The sequence below is a fragment of the Simochromis diagramma genome, unplaced genomic scaffold (assembly GCF_900408965.1).
Source record: "Simochromis diagramma unplaced genomic scaffold, fSimDia1.1 OVJJ01000333.1, whole genome shotgun sequence".
NCBI lineage: Eukaryota > Metazoa > Chordata > Actinopteri > Cichliformes > Cichlidae > Simochromis > Simochromis diagramma.
Window position 1 is genome coordinate 3,572,219 of NW_024386765.1, and position 24,575 is coordinate 3,596,793.

Genomic DNA, 24,575 nt, shown 5'->3' on the forward strand with positions numbered 1-24,575 from the left:
TCTGAAAACTCGCTAAATATAGCGACAAAGTCGCTAAGTTGGCAACACTGAACAGGGGAGCTCATACGTGACAGCTTCCGGCGAAGACTTCCAAAGGGCCGTGGCGTAAAAAAAAATAAATAAAAAAATCAGCAAACATGTAGTCACCACATGAATTATTAATAATACACCAAGGTTATTATATTCTCAGAATTAAATTTATATATAAATGTAATATTTTTCCGAGACTATAGAGACCATTTAACTTGGAAAACAACTTCCGGTTTTGTAGCTAAACTAATAAACTTGACAAACTTCAGGGACCTTAGCAAATGTTCAATGGCCTGCAACTACTGCCACCTAGCGGCCACAGCCACAAGCCTTTCTTTAAAGGCAGGAGTAGTTGGAGAAACACTGCGCTCATGTGAAATCAAGTATTTGGGAACGTTGTAGAGTACCCAACTGAACCATCCAACTGAACCATGCGAGAAAAAAAATTATGGGATAGTTAAATTATGTTTGTGTGTGTTTTAATCTGTACATATATTGTGACTGTATTATATAAACCCAGAACACAGCAATATAAAATTGGATTTAGAGTGTAATGTTCACTCACACTCTGATGGATGCATCAGGGGCAACTCGGGCTTCAGTGTCTTACCCAAAGATGCTTTTCAGCAAGCAGCCTGGAGGAGTCAGGAATCGATGCACCGGCCTTCAGTTGATCTTCCACCTGATCCACAGTCATCCCTGACAGACGCACCAAATTGTGACCCCCACCAAAAATCTTCCTGACGCTTTTCCTCCACAAACACGTTGAAAGATCTATGGGTACTTCTTTGAGCAGCAATTTTGAAAAATTATAAATAACACATTATAAATAATAAATAAATGATAAAAGAAAAAAAAAGTATTGAAAAAAAGTACTAAAAATAATCAGTAACTGTCTAAAAGTCCAGCCAGTCAATGTAATTGCGCCATTCAGACTAACCTGCCACTAATATCTGGATGTCTAGTCAAAGTTCACTAGAATGGAAACAAAAAAATGTTTTTAGCGTGTTTAGTATTAAAAAGGTTCAGTTATCATAAACACAAAGATGCTCTGGTTCATCTGACTGAGCTGTGGGCCACACATCACACAGAAAACCACTGAAAAACAACACCTTGGTTTCTGTAACTTACAACAGTTTTATTGGTAGGTATGTACATTTGAGATTACTACATTGTTATCATACATTGTATACCGTCTCTTGGAAGGAAATCTAAAATACTTTGCATATGACAGGTTGTCGCAGCAGCATTTATCCTCGCGACTTTTCAGTTTCATGATTGTGTTGGACGCAAGCTGCCACAGATAATACCTTTGGTTCCACAAACCCCTTCTTTGAAGCGTTGCATAGACAGAACAGCCACGATTTGAGAACAAAGAGAGGAAGGAGATAAAAGGTGTACATTCACAGGTTTAAAGGGGTTTGACAGGTTAGTGCATCGAGCTCAGAGAGGAACAGGACGGCCTCGTAGCTTCTTAAACTTCACATAATCAGATCAGGTTAGAGCAGTTAGAGTGACAAGAAAGCAAAAGTGTGGTGTAAAAGCGTATCCCTTTCACTACTGCTTCAAATGTTGCAGAAACTGACTTCATGCCAGGCTGAGCATAGCTCAAACTGTGACGTTTTAAGAGAAGCAAAGCTTACTTCTGCTGTAATACAGCCAACATTAACTGTAGCTTGAAAAGGCTTAAATCACTAAACAGGAAGTGAGTGTACTGTGATGAATTTTCACATTCATTAAAAGAAAAAGGAAAAAAAAAAAAAAAAGCATCACAAGGACATGATGTCCCAAATGGGACAGAGGTCATTCAGGCGGGTGACTGTGCTCCGTATCAGAGAACCGGGGTTATCTTGTTTTCCTATGTTGCAGTCAGTGCGCACAATGGCACATTGTGTTCTTTTGGACCTCAGACAGAGGCTCTACTGAAGGGTAACTTTAGCTACATGTACCATGAATAAGCTGACAGTGATTAAAATGTGTTTATTACAGTCACGTTGAACTCATTAACCAGCCAACGCAGGCAAAATGAACTGAAGGGGGAAGAATGGTCAACTTGCATATATTGGAAAAAAAATAAAAGTGTGGTTCAGTCAGTTAAATATCACGTGCATCACATTGTGTCTGTCAGCACACTAACTACATGAACACCAACACTGCTGCGAGTGACCAATACGACTTACAAGCGCTCATCATTTCTCAACATTTAACACAATTTTAGCACATCGGAGGGATGAACAAGAATGAATGGCTGGCATTCTTTTTCCCTGTGCTAACTTTGCATTATAATCAGTATTGTTGATGTTAAAGGGAACACCTGCTGCTCTTTTCCAACTCGATATTTTTATTCTGGGACTCCACAGGAGTAGCTCTGCTTGATTTAGTTTAAAAAAAAGATAATTTATCTACTAGACCCTCAGATGAGCCTTGATCTGCTTTAAATGGGTAATTTTAGCCACAGGCCCTTAAAGACACCACCACCCTTTCAGTAAAGGCTAACTTTATTCTGATTGGTTGATTTCTGAAAGGTTGCTGGGGGGGGGGAGCTTAAGTTTGAGAATCATAACTCTCAATCAAATCTAATCTGGAAAAAAAAAAAGAGTGGGGAGGACAAACATCTGCAGCAGGTTATAGCAGAAGGTTTCTGTTAGGTGAATATCAAACTAGAGCTTTTTACATGTGTACATATACTCTTTTCTTAACCTTGCATCCTGTTTTTTTGTTTTGTTTTGTTCCTTGAACTCAAGCCATGAGTGAGTGAAAATGAAATTTAAATGTGGTCACCACATGTGCACCTGGCTGCTTAACACGAAGTCTGTCAGTCTGATAAACTGGAAATATCGAAATGACGTTTGTCGGCTTTGTTGGTCTTTGGCAGCAGAATCACAATATTTGTTAAATGAAGAAACTGTTTTTACAGAATGAGTCATTAAGCTGGCTGATTATTTCGAGCAAACAAGGAAGCTGAGGAAGGATCGACACTTTCTATTCTTGGACCCATCATTTCCTCTGTGCTCATTAACTTGACCAAACAGAGTGCAGTACTTTTAGTTTAATAATAATCTGACTTCAAGGCAAAAAATAAAGATTTTCACATAATTTGGCTGAGACTTCAAACTGCTCTCTGCTTTAGGTTCAAACTGGGATCACAGGTTTATGAGACAATAATTCCTAAACTGAGGTGACTATAAAAACAAGGAAATTCCAGCTGATTGCATACAAGATTTTCAATAAGCTACATGGGCTTTCATAGCTGGCTTCTAGGTGCTGCCTTTCTTCAGGCTTTCAGAATTGGACCTATGAGAAGAAAGTTTGATTTATGGGGAGGGGAGCCTTAAAGAGACAGGAGACAAAACGTCTGATTGGCTGAAAGAAGAGGGCAGAGTAGTAACTCTAAACTGACTGCTAGAGCAGCGGTCCCCAACCCCCGGGCCTCGGACCGGTACCGGTCCGTGAGTCGTTTGGTACCGGGCCGCTAGAGTTGAGGCTCAGGTGTGAAATGTATGGTTTTCAGGGTTTTTATCGGTTTTCAGCGTCATTTTGTTATCGTTTTTATCGTTAACTCGATTTTCCTGGGTCTTTTTCACATGTGTTATGAATAAATTTTCTTTTTTTCGGTACCGGTACTAGTTTTATTTTGTTGTATTTATCCGCGACACCTTAAAGGCCGGTCCATGAAAATATTGTCGGGCATAAACCGGTCCGTGGCGCAAAAAAGGTTGGAGACCGCTGTGCTAGTGGACAAATAAAGAGCTGGAAGCGAGCGCAACAGGTCCACCTAATATGAGAGACTTTTTTTAAACTTCTGTTAAGGTTTAATATTTTTCACTTTGGGTGCTTAAAATGAGAAAAATTCACTGTAGAACTTGTTGGGTAAACTCGGCCATTCATGGTACTCCAGAGGAACACTGATCTTTGAACATTCAATCACCCAGAAATAAGATATTACAACTTTCCTGAATCTGTTTTTTGTTTTTGTTTTAGGAGGTGAGGCAGTTTTAACATTCACTGTCAGTTCACTGTCAGCTCACTGTCATGTGACGCTCCTGTTAAAAGGTATTTGACCACACAAATGCTGATGTGGGCATGGCAACCAGAGAGGTGTAATCACAAGCGAAGCAGAATGAGATGAGACGATGTGGTAGTGTAGGTGTCTGAGTCGCGGGTGGGGGAGGTAACGCACGGTCATGTCATATATAATCGTCATATATAAACATCAGGAAGTCATGCTTTCAGGAGATACACACTAAAAAATCGTAACATTGTTTACACTATAAGAGTAATACTATTGCTTGTGCATGTCTGAAGCGTAAAATTCTCTTATTGTGTGAATTAAAAAAAAAGGGAACACTATAAAGAGTGTCTCTGACTACAAGTAACAAGGCACAGTTGGTGATCCTGATTACAACAGTAGTTTGGGATAATGTGCTAAAACTATGAGGCACACTATCAAGCCAACGGCAGCGTGCAGCGAGGAAAGACACACTCGTCCGCAGAAATCTTTCACGCGCACAACCTCCGCTCGGGTAACTGCATCGCGACTCTAAAGCAGCGTCTCCCTCTCACAAAGACAAACACGCACGCTTTAAAAAGAGCCCAAAATACACCGGAAGGCTGTCGTGGAATGATAGGCAGAGTAAAAACTGGGAGCGTTTACCAATCTGCGCTCGGTCAGTTAAAAAAGCCTTCCTTTAGTTCGATGCACTTCACTAACACGTTTCTTAGAGCGCACAGGTGCTGCAATCTCATAAGCACATCGGCTGCATCAACATCTCATCGGATATTTATAATGAAATATATTTAAAAAGAAAAAGCCCCACAATCACGTGGAATGTTATGAGATTGTTAACTGCTATATATATATACACACTTTTTGTTTTCTGTGAAAACAGTCTCCCTTCACCTCGTGACTTAAAACAAAGTGCCCCTTCCTTGTACCTCGCCTCGCAACGCAGCTGACCACAAGGGGCCGAGGAGAAGCTGGAAGAGAAGGCACATTTTTGAGACAATCAGACGAAGCACCTCCTTGGGTTAAGGTTCCCCCTGCAGCACCACGCCAGGCCTGACTTCAGCTGTGAGTGGACAAGTTGGAAAAACGAACAAGATATTAAAAAATAAATGAAAACGAGAAAGAAAAAAGAATCCTCTCATCCACGCTGTCAGCATTTGGCGGGCTTCACGTCAGAAGACCCATGCGAGTGAGTTTGGCTGACAGGAAGGAGTGCAGGACGAACACCACTGGCTTTGGACCCGAGTGGAGATCAAACACCTGTAGGGTGGAGGGAGGGAGGAAGTTAGAGAAAGGAAAGGAGGATGAAGGAGAAGAAAAGAAAAATTCAAGATATCCAAGATATTCCCTTATTCAAATGCAGATTATTGTTTTATTTGTTCCTCAACACTTTTATGGAAAATGGAAAATATTCCAGCTTTAATGAAATGGGCTGAATAGAAACAGTTTTCCAGTTAAAAAAATATACATTTTAGTATTTTACTGTCACTGACCAGAAATATCTTTATTCCTGTTCTACAGATCCCTGATAGGTTGCATTTTACCTCAATTTTATTTCATATTATTTCATTTTACTGATCTTTATTTGCACTTTGACTTGCCTTCTGTGGATGGAAATGTAATTTCTTAATCTAAGGAATATAGTCCACTCTCAGGCTAGTTGGTAGACGGAAAACTAAAATATGCAAGTGAGCTTCCGGTCAGTTTGACTGCTGTAATGTAAATTACTGTTTGTAATGCACGGGTAAGTGAGCTTTCACATCTTTATGATAAATGAACTGTAATTATTCATGTACCATTAGCTTCAGTTTGCCTTCTTGTTGACATTCTTTTCTCTTTTTTCCCCATAATGAAAAACTCAACATGATTTTGGCTGGTTTAGCGTTTCAACACGCAGACGGTAAAAAAACCATCGATGGAGATTCTGTGTTGAAAAAATGAAGCCAGTCCTAAACCTGCATTCTACCTGAAAGCCACCAGATAGCAGGGGCTGCAAACACACTTTCAATCCTACTGAAGTCTACGGGAAACAGCAATCTTGCTGAGGACTTTATGGACTCAATCACGTGCTTTGGGTCATTTTTTTTTAAACTATTAAATTCAGTTATTTAAATATTGGTCAAACGTTGGCTAACCACTTGTGATAGACAAGTCGTTGGTTGGACCCGCCCGCCTTGTCACCACTGTTCCCTCTAAGCTGAGCGCGTGAGCAATCGTGCACTGCTGACACAGTCTTACTTTAATTCCAATTCAGGCTGGATTTTTTTTTTTGTGCGCAGCGCAGCTTTTCTGTGTAGGGAGACTGTGTCAGCACTCAGCGCGCTCAGCTTAGAGGAAACAGTGCTTGTCACAATCAAAACAGCAGAAATGTTGTGGATTTAGAACAGACTTCAGAAACTAACCGGAGACGACATGGCAGCTACGACCATCTCTTATATACACACATGGTATATTTGGTACATAAATATTTCAGCATGACGCAAAAGTTTTAATAAAACTGAGATTTAGGAATATTTTTGACATTCTTAGGTTTAAAAAGATTTTCCACTCACAATGCATTCATAAACTGACAAGTTGCTTTACTACAATTTACCATTTCTCCCTCTGGACCTCCGAAGTCAAGGTAAAGGTTGCGTATTCCATCGTCGGCAGACATTTTAAGCTTCTCGTAGGGGTATCTGTACAGCACAGCCCCCCCGCTCGGGTCGGCTGGCTCCCTCGTCACAGTGAAGCCTTTTTCATAGTGTAGAGTCAGCCTAACTTCCTGTCTGTTCAATGTGCAACCTAGCGGAGAGGGCGACAGGGGAAAGAGCTCAAGAAAAACTAGTGCACAGGTGAGTCACAGGGAGAAATGTAACAGTGCCGATGTGCAGAGGCTGGTTCTGGAAAACGTTGGGCTGAAACTAAAATGATTTTCATTCTATTATTACTTTACCAGTTTCTCAATTATGTGAAGTTTTCTAAAACTAAACAGTTCTATGTTCAAATGAATTTTTTTCATTAAACTTGTCAAAACACAACAAATCAAAAAGTTTAATGCAGTAAAATATTTAAGGAAAACACAAAGAGTGATAAACAACTGAAACTGATTTGTTTACACATAAATGAACGTCAAGCTTTTGTATCAAACCGAGTATGAATTCAGATTTATTATTGTAACAAATCCACTCTTACAATAACAGTGCTGATTAAGACAAGTTTGTGTTTTATATAAAAATCCAGGCAGCCTGCCGCAACGTGACCGTGAGGTCATCTGATCTGAAAGCATTTCCATGCGCATTACTGTAACCTGAATGGCCCAAATGTTTCTGCACAACTGTGTGTTTGTGTAGCAGCGGGACAGGGAAGGAGAATAGGGGAAAAAAAAAGGCTGAGGCTTTCCAGTGCTGTTCCGGCAGCCAACTATTGTTCTGCACAGAGTGGAAACATTCCCCTTTGCTGCCTCCCATTTCTGCCTTTCCTACACAGAGCTGCTCTTTCTGAGCGATGGCACACTGTTGTGAGTCAGCTGCTGTCAGAAGCTTCCTGTCACAGTCCAAAGTACACAGGCCTATAGACAGGAAATATTTTATCTCTTTATTCTACTGCTCTTCTTCAAGTGGCATAGACGGTTTAGTTCACTGACTAATATTTCTTGATTTCCACTTAACATTTACTTGGAAGGAGGTAAAGGTGAACCCACATCCTCTGGTTCAAGGTCTGCTTACAACACGCCTCTGCTAACATGTGTGTACCAACACAGAGCACACACATCGAAACACGTACACATGCCACAGTGACGTAATCCACTGTGTTTGTACAGAATAATAAAGTGCCTCCTGTGGGCACAAAACCATCAACCTATTGTAAACTTGGAATAAGATACACTGTCAGATTTACACACAGATCGGACACTCGGGTCACCTGGGCCTTTTCACGTGTGTTGTAATTAAATGTTCTTTTTTTGGTACTGGTTTTATTTTGTTGTATTTATCCGCGAGACGGTCCGTGAAAATATTGTCGGACATAAACCGGTCCGTAGCACAAAAAATGTTGGCGACTGCTGGTCTGGACCACACTACTAAGTTTTGCTCTTTCAAATGAGCCACATTGCTCAAAGGGGCACAGTTGTTGTTTCTCATTTTGTTTTTGTACTCAGGAAAAATGCTGCTGTGTTCAGACACCAAATACTAAAGAATAAGTCAAAATAGCAAAGAGAAATTAAAAATGCATGCCATGAAAGAGTTCGGGTTTTAGGAGGTTAAGAACTCAGAGGTTTTGGGCCATATGACATGACTGTGTCACGACAGCATGACATGTGGAGGTCACGATCCAGTTGATCAGCAGTTTCTCTCCCTCTTCTCCAGTCTGATGCTCAGTTTGAGCTTCAGCAGGTCTTGGCCATATCCACATGTCAAAAAGCTGTGATGTACACTTGTACCTAACAAAGTGGCCTATGATTTTTTTTATAACCATTTAGGCTGACCGTGCGGTAAATGAATCAGAAAGCCAAACTAATTTTATATTATCAATAGAATATTTTCAAGAGACTATTGTGATTGTATTATATCACCTGTTACAGCAGTGCGTCACCTGTTATTCATCAGCCATTGCTGCTAGCAGAGTTAGCATTTAAAGCTGCAGATACTGCTAGTACACCTGACCTCAGATACCCCTGTCAGTACTTTATCGCGTGGTAGTCTCTTTCTGCTACATGCTAAGATGGTGGCTGCAGGTTCACACTTATCTTAATGCCAGTTATGACGACACATTTAGGTTTCCATGAAGCACTTAATTCAGCTGCACCTGAAACTGTGAGCTACTTTTTTAAAATAGCAAGTGGATGTTAAGAAAAACAAAACAGGCAATCATTCAGACCCTAAAACTGTTATGCTCACAGTTGGTGTGGGCCACAGCTTGTGAGTTTGGCTTGATGTGTTTTCAGCTTTGCTCATGATCTCCAAACTAAAGACTATAAATGACACCCACTCACCAATGGAGACTTCTTTGATGATCTCAGCGGCCGTGTGTGTCCCCTGCACGAGGGCTCGCGTCCATGATGACAGATCCCAGTGGGTCTCCACTCGGAAGATGTGGGACTCGATGCCCCGGCCCGTTCCAGTCCGAGTGGCAAACACCAGGTCTGAACCCTGGGCGGGAGAACTGCGGGCGCTGCCTGAGTGAACCAGTCTGGGGAGACATGACGATACCGGCAAAGAGAACGTTATTGAAGGAAGAAAGACAGAGGAGGGTTCATTTTACTTCCCCATAACCCAAACTACATATTTAATGATTCTCCAACTCATCCCTGTGCTATATACTTCTTCTTCTGGTCAACATGTGGAAACCACAATATCTGTAATGTTGCAAGAGCATGCAAAAATCTTCAGCTTGTCTCCCACCATGTCAGGCCTGTGTTTGTACGTTTAACCCAACTAAATGCAGCATTAACGTCATTACGTTGCAGTTCCTGATTATAAAGAAAAAAGGCACAATGTATTCTGCTGTAATCGCAATCAAAGATAATTCTGGTTTCTTCCAACCTGCCGTTCTTCCAGTTAACATATCTATGATGTTTCTGTGGGTCACTGCCCCCTCCCATCGGTAGAGATTTGGAAAAGATTAGTTGCTGCTGTTGAGATGAGTTCCTTTGATGCCGGCAACTAGAAATTTCCAGGTACTTACCACAAAAATTACAGCTCGTCAGCAGTTCCAGGAAAGTTTCTTTTGACACTCAGCTGATCTGCTGTTGAATATTTACTCACGCTCAGGCTCAAAGGCCAACAGTTCTCATTTTTAGCAAAAGCAGAAACATCTGCACAATGAAAGTGAAAATGAAACCCATTTTAGGAATACAAATGTAATAACAAACAGAATGTAAGGACCTTTAACCTCCTAAGACCCGAAGTCTTTCACGGCATGCACTTTCAATTTCTCTTTGCTATTTGGGCTGATTAGGACCTGATGAAGGTAAAAACCTGATTTTTGTTTCTAAAAAAAAAAAAAATATCCACACATGAGGACATTCGTTTTAAATTTCGATAGAACAGTGGCAGTATAACATCCTCGTAAGTGGACATCAGGCCGTTGTAGAGCAAAATTTGGTGCTTTGGTCTCGACAACCCAAAATGTGATGTCCACATATGTGGACGCCAGGTCCTCGGAGGTTAAATATCATAAATGTTTCTGTTCAGCAGCCAGACTCTTTTCAAAAACAATTTCTTTTAACCAATTTTACCAAAATCGTATGATAACAAAGGTTTATTTATTATATATAATACATTACAGAGCATATATATACTTATTACTGTCAATGGCATAAAGCTCTTTTTAAGGATTTAAGACTTTTAAAAACCTGAAACATCTGATAAAATATGACAAAGAAAAAAATGTCACAAAACTAAAAATCTGAAAGCAGAGCTGTCAGTAAAGATGTGAATAAAGACTGAATGTAACTGCTGGTGTGTTTACCTGGTGGCGAGCAGCGGGTGTGTGAGCACAGGCATGGACCAGGACTCTCGGCTCCACGGCACCGATTCAAATAGCAGGATGTCCTTCTCAGTCAGCGCCATGACCACTGGTCTAAACTGCTGGCGTCCACCTTCTAGCTGGACCTGAAGAAGAACGTTGAGTACTGCTTAAGAAACCTGGCCTTGATCACACAGTTTTAGCGAACTATAGGCCTATTTCCAAGCTGCCTTTAGTCTCCAAGGTTTTAGAGAAAATTGTTTTTAGTCAACTGAAAGATTTTCTAGATGAAAATGGAATCTTTGAGGTTTTTCAATCAGGTTTTAAAACCCTTCACAGCACAGAATCTGCATTATTAAGGGTTTTTAATGACATCCTTCTGGCATGTGATTCTGGTAACCATGTTGTTCTTGTCTTGCTTGACCTAACTGCTGCCTTTGACACCGTAGACCACAATATTCTAATTTCTCGATTACATGATGTAGTGGGTATTGGTGGCACTGCACTTAATTGGTTTAGGTCTTATTTGTCAAATAGAACTTTCTCTGTCAGCCTTCTCGGTTATGAATCGTCTTCTGCTCCTCTGTCATGCGGCGTCCCACAGGGCTCAATTTTAGGGCCACTGCTCTTTTCACTGTATCTATTGTCTCTGGGTTCTATCGTTAGAAGGCATCGGATCTCATTTCATTGTTATGCCGATGACTGCCAAATTTATTTGCCACTAAACCCCCCGGTATGGCATCTCCATAAAACCTCTCTCGACATGCCTAGATGACATTAAAGCTTGGTTGGCTCTAAACTTTTTAAATTTTAATGAAAAGAAAACAGAGTTGTTGGTGTTTGGACCCAGTGGTACCTCTGAGTCGTCCTCTGTAGATTTGGGACCCCTGGAAGTCTATTTTAAACCTGTTGTTACTGACCTTGGTTTTAAGTTGGACAGTGATTTTAAATTGGACAACCAAATCAGAGCAGTGGTGAAGTCCAGTTTTTATCATTTAAGGCGACTGGCAAGAGTAAAATCTTTTCTTTCGAGGCAGCACCTTGAAACAGTGATCCATGCTTTTATTTCTTCCCGCCTGGACTACTGTAACTCAATTTATGTGGGGGTCAGTCAGTCGTTGCTCTCACGTCTGCAGCTGGTTCAACAGGAACTCGAAGAAGAGAGCATATAACCCCCGTACTAGCCTCTCTGCACTGGCTGCCTGTGTCTTTTAGAGTTAATTTTAAAATTCTTATGTTTGTTTTTAAATGCCTTCACAGTCTTGCCCCGCCTTACCTCTCTGAGCTTCTTCATCCCCACATACCCTGTCGGTCTCTCAGGTCAGCTGACCAGCTGCTCCTGGAGGTACCGAGATCCAGGAGGAAGCTCAGAGGGGACAGGGCCTTCTCTATTGTGGCTCCAAAATTATGGAATAATTTGCCCATTCACGTTAGAGAGGCCCCTTCACTGTCCACTTTTAAATCACGTCTTAAAACCCACTTTTATTCCTTGGCTTTTAACCTCAGTGAGACTTAGTTTCTCTTTTAATTGAAGTAGTTATTTAATTAATGATTTCACTCTTCTTTTATTTGGTTTTTACTTATATCTCATGTAATTTTATTTTACAGTTCCAATGTACAGCACTTTGTGTCAGCTGTGGTTGTTTTAAAGTGCTTTATAAATAAAGTTGATGATGATGATGAGTAGAGATGGTAGAGCCAACATTTTTTGTTTTTCACTTCCACTGACTTTTCTCCAATCCTGCTGTTTACACAGGTATGGGTGAACAGATTATAAAATAAAGCAGGCTTTGGTTGATAAATTTTAATCATGTTAATTATGAAGGGAGAAAAGGTTTCATGATGCTTCTGTAGATAAAAATCTGGCAAATTAGATCAATTACACCAGTCAGGGTTCAAATCAGGAACCTCTTGCTGTGAGGCAACAGTGCAACAGCCGTTACATCACCGTGCTGCCGTAGAGTATAACAGGGGGTGTAGTCTGACAGGATATGGATGCTGTGATGCAGTTTGCTAATGTAATGATGTAGTTTTTACAGAGTACAGGTGTAGCAGAGGAGTTAATCAGGTCATCGTGACAACCTGACCTGATTTTTCTTCTAGCCGCGTGGTAAAAATAGGGCAATGTGTTCATCCGAGTCATTACTGCGAGACTGGAGTTTTTTCAGTGAAAAGCAACAACACTAAAACACAGAGTGTGTCTGCGGTGCAGAGGTGGGCTCTGCAGGATATAACGTAACACAAGGGAAACTTCTATCTGTGCTTCCTGTTCCAGCCAGGTCAAAATATACAGAACTAGACACTTCAAAGTGAAGTCACTGTTCCTGTGTGCGATAAAAGTATAGCCCTGCTTTCAGAGGCCACGTGGAGAGGTTAGGACTGAGGCTAATTAAAGAAAACACGCTCTTCCTGTGGCTGCTTCACATACAGAAGTGCCAGCCTCCACGTCTGAGCGTCAGGTTTGTTTAGTGACATACGAGCAACAAAGAAAACCACAGATGCAATTTCCTCTTGAGGGCAGCTTGTGCTTCAACTCTATTCATCAGTACTAATAATACACTGGATTTCCACTTTCTGCCATGTAGACATACTGATGATGAATACAAAAATATTTCAGTTAGATTGGCTTCCTGTTAATTCCAGAATTTAAATTACATTTTTGATCCTTGCATAAAAAGTCCTGAACGCTCTTAAAGACTTCACAGCATAATGTTACCCCTGTGGAGCACTTTGCTTTCAGGATGCAGGCTTATTTGGAATTTCTGGAGTTTCTAAACGTAGAGTAGGAGGCAGAGCCTTCAGCTATTAGGTACCTCTTCTGAGGGCCCAGCTCTCAATTTGGATTTAGGAGACAGGCACCCTCTCTGGATGATTTCTTTTTGGATAAATCTTCTAGTTTGGACTGGTTCTTGTCACTCTGAACGACCCCTTTAGCTATGCTAACATAGTTTCCCACTGCAGGGGGACTTCCCATCATGCAATGAGCACCTCTTCTTCCTTACATGCCTCTATTGTCTACCCTCTCATGCAGTCTGTGTTTTGCGCATTCATTGTATGTTCTTCTGTTTTTTTATAAGTGCATTTACTTACAATACAAAGTGCATAGAGGTGGATCTGTGTTTACACTGGGTCTCCTTAAGCTTTGATGCAATTTTGCTGCTGGATACAAAAATATCCCAGGAAAACTAAGGCTCGGGTGACAGTGTATTTTTTTTCCCCCAACACAGTGGCCTTTGGTAGCTTTTCGCAGGTACCTAAAAGGTGGGTGGTGAAACAGTTGGGGTAACTATGGAAATTCTGCCCTGTTAAAGAGCCATGCTGCTGCACATCGGGCAAAAAGAGAGGGTGATAGAAAGTGAAAGTAAAGCCTCAGTAGAGACAGAGCAAGAGAGGGTTCAAAACAAACAGTTCATCCATTAAGCAACAAAACCTGGCAACAAAAACTTTTTCTCCGCTTGTCTTCCAGCTCAAAGTCATCTGGTCATGTGTGTCGTTGTTTTGGGGCTTTTTGGTCTTTTTTTAATGTAGTAACTCATGTACAGTACAGCACGCAAAAAATACCTGTTCAGCCAGCCAGCCGATGTGTTTGAGATGGGGGTGTGTGGAGGCTGAGGTCGAGGCCCCCAGGTAGGCGCTGATGTGAGCCAAGGTCTGTGGCAGCAGGGCGGCAATGTTGGTGTGGATGGCAGTGAACCAGGTGTTGGCGGTGGGGCCGTCTTTACATCGCAGCACCACCGTGTGCTGGCCGTCTGGGGAATGGAGCTCTAACAGTCTGGATGAGAGAAAAGGGAATCATCAACTAGATCAGACTTCAATAATTATGATAACGATTAAAGGTCACTTTCTTTAAAATTACCTAACAATGAGCCGTAAAAGAATAGTGCAGTTTGGAAATGGAGGAAGTGATGGTAGCCACTAAAACCAAGTACCTTCTAGTGGGTTATTCATGATGAAGTTAAATCTAATTTCCTCAGTAAATAATCATTTAACTGCTGCATGCTGCAGTTTAGAGCTTTTAACTGCAGCTGGCATTCCTTAGTTTTGTGTTTCAAGCTGATGATTCAGAAATCCAGCTCACTCCTCGCTATAAAATTCCACCCACTCAGCAGTTATATTCACAAACACGCTTCGATCGATTCCCGCAGACTCGATTTGCAAAAGGGCGACTCACTGTTTATCTGAGCAACAATTAGGATTTGCATCATCTTTATGGAAACTAACTGTTAAAACTCAGATTATAATTCTTCCCCCTGTATGTTTGCCTGCTAAGACCTTTGTGGCAGGAATAGTTCAAACTTAAAAAACAGCGTTGAACAGAATCATAATGTGGCTGAAGGTGACAGATCAGCAGGAATCCCAGAGAATGAGTGCATCTCAATGCCATCCCCCATTGGTTGGGCACTTTCTTATAGCCTGCCCACCGTTGCTGCACAGCTGCACATGTGCAAGCTGCTTTGCAATGCACCTCCACCTCAGTTCCTCCTTTTCATACCTAATCAAGGGGATGTCTGTTTTTGCTTTGTTCTCGATGTTCTGTTTGCGCTGCCACCAAATATAAATGACAGATGAAGATAACAGTCCTCTTTGGAAGATATCGCTTGTGAATTTGACTTTTTTTTAATGCTTTATTAACTTATTTTGGTGATTCCGTTTAGTGAAAGGTGATACTACATTAACCTCTAAAATCCTTTTGTAATCAATCAGCTATCATTGCTGTATCTTTGCTAATACCCTTTAGTATTTGGTAACAGGTGCATATACCTCAGTGCCTCTCTTGTGTGCCATTTCCTCAGACCTGTCTGTCCTTCTGAAATATCAAACTAATCAAATGGACGCAGCACTCGTTGTGTTACGCTGTGGAGCTGCAGGGGTAGAGCTTTATAGAACTGCTACGATAACATCAGTGTGAGTGACTCATTGTGGTTTTACTTTAGCAGTTTTCAGATCTCACTCTGACCTGGTGACGCGACCAAGAAGGCTCATTGTGTTTCAAATTTCTCCCAAGTGTCTTTTATCCAAACAGCCAGACGTTTTTCATTCGCCCTGCAGATTTGCAGCTGTAACTGGCTGAATCTGGGCATGTTTTTTAAGGTGCAATTTTTAAACTATAACCCACCGGCTTAAAGGGAATAGGCCTTTTCTGCAGGTGCTGCTTTACTTGGACATTTTCCACCATTCTCCTATTTATTACGCGATAAACACAAGAAACATTTGTACTTTAGTGCATTCTTTCTTGGACAATTAGGTGAGTCCATTACTTGATTTGTCACTTTTTATTTCGCTAATTTTGTGGAATTAAACTCTGGTAATAATTATTATTGTAATTGCTGAACAGCACCGGGGAAGAGTCTCTCCTCAGTTTTTGTTGCGTTGCACTAGAGAGACACGGGAGATTCTCATCAGCATGAATAGTGAATGCAGCGACACAGAGAACTGGCACTATACGGTGGATGCTAAGTCATGCAGAACAAACAGCCAGTGTGCAAGTCTCGTTCCCATGTCCGAGAACTTTGTGAACTAACGAGCTATCCCAGAGCCCGCGCTGAAGTAGCTGCACACTGCAGGACGCCTACCCATATATAATGACAACCTCATCCCCAAGTGTTGATGTCAAACAGTTGGGCAGCCGTAATTGGCCCATCAAAGACTAAATTCTGGACTTTTAACTCATTAATTTTACAGCTTTTCTTACTGATAAGACCTCCCCCATTGCCAACCATACTTTATGTGAATTAAATAAAACGGTTTATAATTACAGGACAGCTATCAGAACTAATTCTGTAAATTTTACACATGTATTTCTTACAATTCAGTAGATACAGTAAAGAGTGTCAGGGGTGGGGCACTGCATGCACGCATATATTGGCAGCTTCTAGTTTTTAAACTTGCCCAACCTGACTCAACAATGGCCTTATTACATGGAACAGCCCTGTGTTAGGATTAGCTCAGCCAAAACTGCAGGTTCATACTGAGCTCTGTGATCAAGTCTTTGTAGGGCGACATATAAACAAACATACTGGTCTTTGGCTGTTGTTTGTCCAGAAAAAGAAACTGCATCCACCCGTTTCTTTAGCAAATCCATAGTTAGAACTTTTCTTCACTTTCCTTCTATTTGCAAACAGAGTAGAAAGCATTCAGAGACGCACGGAGCAGGTGGATGGAGGCCGCTGTGCTGAGAGCTGAGCTCCTTCTATAACCATCTAAAGGAAATGCCCTCTGTTTGACATTAACCAGGCCCAGGAGCACAACAAAGAAAAACAGAACTTGTTGGCCAGTGTTGGGATCATTCTGTATATACACAGGTCTCCTTATTTGAAACTTTGGCCATGTTTGGTGAAAGCATTCGCCGCTGTTGATATATATCTGAACAGTGGTGAATCCTTTCGCTAAATATATGTCAAAAACTAAAGAAAAGCATTGCAGGCCCACTTGAATATTCACAAAGACACAGGAGTGTGTCTGTCGTGCTTTTTATCTCTTTATAAAACAAACATTCCAATCTAATGAACAGAGGTTAGGCACTGAAAACGATTACACACCCAACCACACCCAACCTCCCACATACACAGGTATTTCCCTCACACACACACACACACACCTGTTCTCCAGGTCTGGCATGGTGAGGTTTCTGCAGATGAAGCACATCTTCAGACTGATGACCTTTCTGTCTTTGGATGAGGAGGAGCTGCTGCTGTGTTTGGGCGACCCTGAGTCATCACTGCCGCTGTAGCTGGGTGACTGTGGGCGGACGCCGTCCCACGGCAGGTCAGCCACCAGGGATGGCTTCTTGAACAGTGGAGAAACCTCACGGATGTACTTCACTGTGGAGTAACAATAGAAGAAGCACATCAACCAATGAGGTTGTTTTTATTTTGCGTAGTTGTTATATTTTTTTTACCCTTTTATTACATTATTTCAGCATATTTATATTTTTATGTTATCTAAGGTAGATTTAATTATGCTTTAAGTTTTATTTACTTATATATATTTTATTTATTTCATCTTGATCTTAGTGCAAACTGTGGCACCATTAATCAAGAGAAAATCAGATATATGAGATGGACATTTACCCCTTCTTTTTCCATCATCGAATAAACCAATCATGTTGCTGTTTTTGAGAAGCTGAATGTAAAATAAGCTAAAATAAGACAGATGCTTGGTTGCGATATTTGGAGTGGCCATCTTTAACCCAAACCATAAGGAATCTCTGGGATGTTTTCTGAAAGAAGTCAGCTTTTAACCTGCTTCTGAAAACACGCGTGGAGAGCACTTCTTTCAGCCTCAGGTTTGGTCCTGTATTTATCCAACCTGATGTTTTGAACATAATAACATCAGATTTTGGCCGAGAACCCAGAGGCCGTCTTTATTCTTTAAAGTGGTCTCCTGCGTGAAATTAGCTTAGAAAAACAGGACCTGACTCGGCCGTACGGCTTCGAGCTCAGCTGTTTGTAATAAAAATCACTTTTGCTCCGATGTGATGGATTCACTTTCCAAATTTGGACTTTTGCCGCCTTCTCACCCCCACCTTGCCTTCACTTATTCTTCTTCTTCCGTTTTATCCTCCTGTGCGAATGAACACTACATTTGCTCCGTGTTCAGTCCTGTGCATGCTCTCGTAGTCCATTTGTGTGCAAAATAAGTGAGTATGGGAGCTAAAAGAGAGAGTCTGGGTATGTGTGTATGTTGGACAATGAGTCGGTCTGCTCTGCATGAAACCTGAGACGAGGCTCTCGGGAGGTGAGGTCATTCTTGAATGTAGACCAGGATATTAGGATTGTGAAGGTATGCATGCACAAGAGAGACCTACAACGGTTCAAGAGAATGCGAATCCAATGGCTCAAAATTATGAACTGAGGTAGGAATTCATGACAGCTTTAATACTTGAACAGAACACACTGACAGTGAGAAGCTGGTAAACCTATTTAGCAATCATCTAAGAAAGGCATCCAAAGATTTGAGCTATATAAATGAGTCAGATTTTTAGGAAATGTAAAGAGTAATCAGCTGACTTGGTTATCTAAAAGTATAAACTGTTGATGGGCTTAAAGATATGGGTAGTAAAAAATTAAAATTTAAAAGAAACTGAAGGAGAAAACGAGCAGCAAAAACTGTATGACAGATATTTAAATAAGCTGGCTAAAAAATGGATGTGGCAGCTGAAATACAAATAAAAGCATTTAAATGTTGAAGAATAAACACAAAAGACCTTAAATAATAAGTTATACAGTCTGACTGCAGATTAAAAAGCAATACATGACTGAAATTTATGGCTGCATTATGAAAAAGTTAAAAGTAATGAATAAGTACTTAAAATATTCAAGAAAAAGCTAAAGTTGTGTATAAATAATCATTAAAGTTGTCGTTTCAGTTGTTCTCGACGTCTGGCTAAAATGTCCAGCTTCTCTCACTGCTATTGCAAACTAAATAAATACATAAATAAATAAATAAAATGACAACACAGATATGATCTTACAGTGTCAGTGAAACTGCATGTTTCAGAGTGGTGGGGTACCGGAAGCTTGAAGGTGGAAAACCACTAGAGTGCCTGTGTGTGACCCTGAATCACTCAGTGAGATACAGATTGACTGATATGTAGGTGCAAAGCATGCTGCACGGTGACTGTGTACATTACACGTATGAGTCAGAGGGAAGGGTGGAGTGGGGAGTAATGCTAAGGCAAGAGCAAAGACCAACCATCCTAACCACACCACCCACACCAACACGGTCTGGGGCCATTTCTGCAAACCTAAGTGGTTTGGACTAAGTAGGAGAGTGTGAAAGCATTCCTGAATGCCAGTGTTTATGTGTGAGAGTTCTAGAGAAATGCACGTCTCTGCTGCAAAGCCCCACTCTCACACTAATAATCAGATTTGGTGCAGAGATGTTCAGCCAAGATATTTTCCGTCAGCAGACCCTGGTCTCTTTGTGGTTCTGCATGTTTATATCTCTGCATGCGAACATCTCACTGTGGATCACCGGGCTGTGATTGTCTGTGTGAACGTCTCTGTTTCCTAACAGCAGCTTTCTTTCTTGAACTGTAGACAGCGACAGAAAGCATACAAGCTGTGGAAATTGGCTTTTTTTTTGGGTGCTGCTACCGCAGTCATTTGGTAGCCTCTTCTCAACCACATCAAACAGAGCCAGTGCAGAAGGTTTGATCATCTAACCCTGATGTCTCCTGGAATCGTCCCAGGTGAAGCGTTTCAGGCATATCCAATAGAGAAAAGGCTCCAGGACATACCAGAGAGATCATGTCTCAGCCCAGAAGAGCTGGAGGTGCTGGATCTCTGTTTAGACTGCAGCCACCATGAATCAGGCTCAGATAATCAACAGAGAATGAACCGGTGGAAACTACCTAATCAACAAACAGCAAACATTCACGTCCAGCTCCATCGATCTCAGCTCTGTGTTAAAGGGTTCATCTTTATCTTCTTTATGCATGAGAACCGGCAAGGTTCACGCAATAGATGTGTACACATTTTTCCTTTTCTTGAACTTCTAAATATTGATCTTTTGAGTGGATTTAAGGTGTCTGACGGCCAGCTTCTGCAAATCAGATACATTTTCCCTTATTAATTATTTTTTTGAGTTTTTATTTGTTTTCATGAACAACAAACAATAACAATTACTGACATCCTTGGTAAAAATCAGTGTATCATACAGTCAGTATAAAATGTGGCTTGTAGTCTAAAGCCCTTTGAGTGTCGGGTAAGATTAGAAAAAGACTAAATAAATGCTAATGCATAACATTAGGATAGCTGAAGCCCAGTGAATTGTTCTGTCTTAAGCACAGCTTAAAAACAAAACGACAACAACAAAAAACCCCATCAGAATCATTTTAGATCCACAGTGTGTAATCTGCTTGAGGTCTCCATTTTAAAAATCTGACCAGATTCTCATTGGTGTGTCTGCCCTCCTAGCTTGTCCCTGCAGCTTGATAAAACCTCCGTGAAATATAGACCTTTAATTTAAGCCACGCAGTGCATAGAGCAGCTGTGCCCGGTGGATTCCTGGGGTAACGGCTGAAGAACTTAGTGACATATGCCATATAAATATTACATCTGTATATGTATGTGGCATTCCCATTCAGCAACGAATGATGTTGCTGATGGTGCGTAAGCAGAGGCCTGGCGGACCGCTGGGTTTGTAATAGCTGGCACACACCCTGAAACCCGAACTCTCTACCCACAGGAACCTCACACAAAAATGGCAACGGCTACGGCCAAAATGTTTAGAAGACGTAAATTACACAGAAGCTGAAAAGAGACTAAAATTTCTCAAATGACCAAAAATCGAAAACTAAATCAGGGGCCAAAATTCATACTTGAAGATAGTCCACTCTGACAGACTTCTTGTGTTGGGCATGGATCATTGGCCATAACAGGACAGGGTAGGATGGGATAGGATAACCAATGTTTTCAGGAATTTAACAATTTTTTATATTGGAATAAACTTGAGAGTATCTGATACACTCTCAGACAGAAAAAAGGATCAAAATTATAGCAATGCAACTGAGATAGAACTATTATAATTCTCTTATGAACTAACAAATATAATAACAAGGTTGAAAAGTCCAGCCATACTTATGTTTCAGCTGCAACAAACCACTATATAGATAATAATAATAATTTGTCTTAATTAATCTGTACTTTTGTTTAATCCAAAAAAAAAGAGACATTAAGCCCCACATATTTTTCCAGAACCCAATCCAACATCCTTAAAATGCTGGTTTTGACCAACCATCTCTCCCAAAGCCAAAGATATTCAGTTAAGCAGCAAATTCCCAAAATAGTTGTGGTTTAATTCTGTTTTGACTAATGGTTGCAGCTCTAATCTCCATGCACTTTTGAAATTAAAAAGAAAAACATGCAAATATTAAGGGACGAATAGATGACGATAGAATAGACCTGAAATCCTGATCTCCATCTCCATTGTGTGTAATTAAGTTGTTGTCCGGCTGCAGTGAAGCTTGTGAATGCTCTGTTGTGTAATACGTTGGCACTGTGGGCCACTGTACATCTGCTTCTATTCAGTTTTCCTTGTGTGTGTGTGTGTTTGTGTGTGTTTTTGGCCGAAATGAAAGGCCTTGCAGTGGCTGCACTCTTTGATGTAGCCATCATCGCTGGTTGTTGTCTCTCTTTAAAGCTGAGATGCCACAAACAAGCTTTACCTCTTGTGCCGTTTCCAGCTGCTGCGATGTCACCTCGTTGTTACTCTTGGCTGTAGCCTACTGGCAGATACATATTTCTCTGAACTACTAATTATGCAATCCACTATACAGCTGAACATGAGGCATGACAGCAGATTCAGAGATCTTTTGAGAGCTTTCTGCAGCACACTGTGTATGTGGAAGCTCGTGCATTACAAGTCCTGATAATGTTGTGTTGTAAATTATGGTGCTTTTAACAGGTCACTGCAATATGCGCGCGTGAACCACCTCTGCAAGTCCAGTTACAAAATATTAAGATGGTGACTGCAAAAACACTCAGCTCGAAGCTTCTGTGACTTCACTAACAGATGGGTGATGTCAGCCTGGCTACCTCCACCCCTTATATAGAGTCCATGGCCAAGACCAATTAAAGACCAGCAACTCCTAAATCAACGTTCCAAGTCAAGACCACCTAGTACAAACTCTTGGCGGAGACAGGTGGGTTTTCCAAGTATCTGTTATAGATTGGTTAAAAAGATTTTCCCCTCCTTCCGTTTTTCTGCCAGAAATAATCACATTTCCTCTTCACAGTCGGCAACTTTGTGATAAAACACTGTCTTCCTTTTCTATCGTGGCAGGCAGATTCAGTGCTGTCTGCCTCTGCTTCGGTGCTGTTAGATGAACTCATTAGTTCTGTAGACCTGTCGCTCAGCTCCACTTCTGCTTTTAATTAGGCCTATGCACAGAGGACTCTCGCCTCTGTTCATGTATCGGTGCGTCTGTATGTTTCTACACTAACGTGTGTGAAGGAAATTCCCCGGAGATGCCGACCAACATCCCCGTGAGTCTGGCTCATCTGCCTCTCTTCATACCTCACTGCCTGCAAGGAAAGAGGATGCACGGGAAAAAATAACATGTAGAAGAGAAAGAGTCTGACTCGACACATATTTGGTTGTGGCAATAGTTGTGGTACAAAGCTACCAGAGAACTACTCTTCTTTACCACACACACACAGAAGTAATCATCTCATGGTATGGCTGAAATAATAGCTTACAGAGCAGCAAGTCACTCAGTCAGACCCCAGCCTCTGGATTTTCCCCCCAAACTGCCCAGAAATTCCCCTGTGTTTTGGCCAGCAAACCTCTCCACACTCGCTTTTGTCTCACTCACTCTTACTCTCTAAACTCCGCTGCTAAGTTGCCTTTCTGTCTGTCCTGTTTTCCTAAGTCTTTCTCAATCTTATTCTCCTTTCCACACATCTTTCACAGTCCCACCTCTAGTTTTTCACCCTCTCTCTCAATTTCTTCCCTCGAGTGTTTCTGCCAGAAACATAATGAGAACAATGTGTCAGAAAGCAGATCCAACAAAGAGTGTGCGCACACGCGTGTTTCTGTGTACGATGTTCTCGCGCAGTCACGTCTCCAGAACACACAGCTGCAGTTACACTAACATGTATGAATAATTCTATTTTTTAACTAGTTGCTGATGGTTATGTACAAAGGGTTAAAAGAACAAGTCAATACCAACAAGATCGTAGCTAAATCTACGGTCAAGTCCAGAGTCAAAAAACAAGTCAAGAGCAAGTATTCTTTCAAAACATCAAAAACTCAACAGTATGAAGTCAAGTTGTATATTCAGAGTACAATCCAAGTTTAAAATCAAGCTAAGAACCAGTAAGCTCCAAGTCAACTCCCACTACAAAAGCGCCAAAACTTCAGCTAATACGAAAGAGTGCCACGTCAAGTAACAGTTAAAACCAACAGTTCAAAGAGCCATTCAAACCTATGATCAAACCAAAAGTTAAATAAAGTGAAGTCAAGACCAACAGCTCACAAGTTTAGTCCTTGGGGAACTATAAAGCCCAAATCACATCGCGAATTTAGTCCAAAAAGTCCAAGTCAGGCTCAAAATACCCAAAGTCAGGACCAACAAATCGTCCCAAGTAAAATATAAAAAAAAAAAAAAAACAGAGTCATGATCAGCGAGTTCCAAAATGTAATATCAACAAAGTCCCAAACTCATAATAAATGTTATAGTAGAAAAATATTTTATATCATAAATCATTTGAATTAGTGTTTATTTTAAACATTTGAGTTTTTGATTTCAATTTGCCATTTCCACAGTGATGATAGGTACTGCTTTAACATTTAAGGTTGCCTTTAGCTATTGGAGGCAATGCTGTCAGTACACAGCAATCATTTATGCTAATGCTGGATTTACAGCATTTTTCTTTTAAAGCAGTGTTATCCATCACGTGATTCACAGGATATTTAACACACTGGATTATCCCAAAATACATTCCATTAAGGCATTTTATCTATAAATGGTTTTCCAATTTATTTGGCATACCCAAAGGTCAGTGCATTCAGTGTATGGCATGAAAGTGTATTTTTATCTGTGTCAACTTTCTACCAAGGATAAAGCAGATTATGGACAAAAATAATCACATTCACCATTGTTTGCGACTACTAAAGATTACAAATGTCTACCTGTCATTGCTGCAGCGGGGCACAGACTGATGCTGGTTTAGCTGTAGTAGGTTCTTACAGAGGACAAGCAGGATGCTTTCTGGTGTAGTGGAGCATTAGGCTATGCAAGTCAGTCACACATGAGAAAAAAAAAGTCCAACCTTTCTAAAAATTGAACGCCTGTCAAAGCAGATGTAATTGCATGAAAACCACAATGGCAGGGCAATGAGACCAGACACACCAGAGCTTATGGTTAGAAGCTCAGCATTCAGTATTCAGACCAAATGCTGCTCTCTTATGTCCTAATGCCACAGTCACGCTGCAGCATGACCAAAGTTACTGTGACCGTGTGTCACTTGGGAGCCTATTGCTGCTCAAATGGCTGCTCTGAAGACGGAGACATGTCTGTGATCACTCGCAACCACATTATCTTCTAAGGGGCTTTGCAATAAAGAGATGTTAAGACTGAGTCAGT

The 24,575-nt window shown here is 41.0% G+C and overlaps 1 protein-coding gene across 1 annotated transcript in view; it reads right to left on the bottom strand.

The window, feature by feature from the left end:
• Window positions 1-3,827: 3,827 nt before the first annotated feature.
• The window catches only part of sntb2 (syntrophin, beta 2), a 29,922-nt gene continuing 9,174 nt past the window's right edge, over window positions 3,828-24,575 (bottom strand). The window contains exons 2-7 of the mRNA XM_040036374.1: window positions 17,082-17,304; window positions 14,045-14,255; window positions 10,487-10,629; window positions 9,009-9,205; window positions 6,630-6,820; window positions 3,828-5,296 (exon numbers count right to left, since the gene is read on the bottom strand). Of these exons, the coding sequence (XP_039892308.1) occupies window positions 5,204-5,296; window positions 6,630-6,820; window positions 9,009-9,205; window positions 10,487-10,629; window positions 14,045-14,255; window positions 17,082-17,304 (1,058 nt within the window). The 3' untranslated portion in view covers window positions 3,828-5,203. The remainder of the gene's footprint in view (window positions 5,297-6,629; window positions 6,821-9,008; window positions 9,206-10,486; window positions 10,630-14,044; window positions 14,256-17,081; window positions 17,305-24,575) is intronic.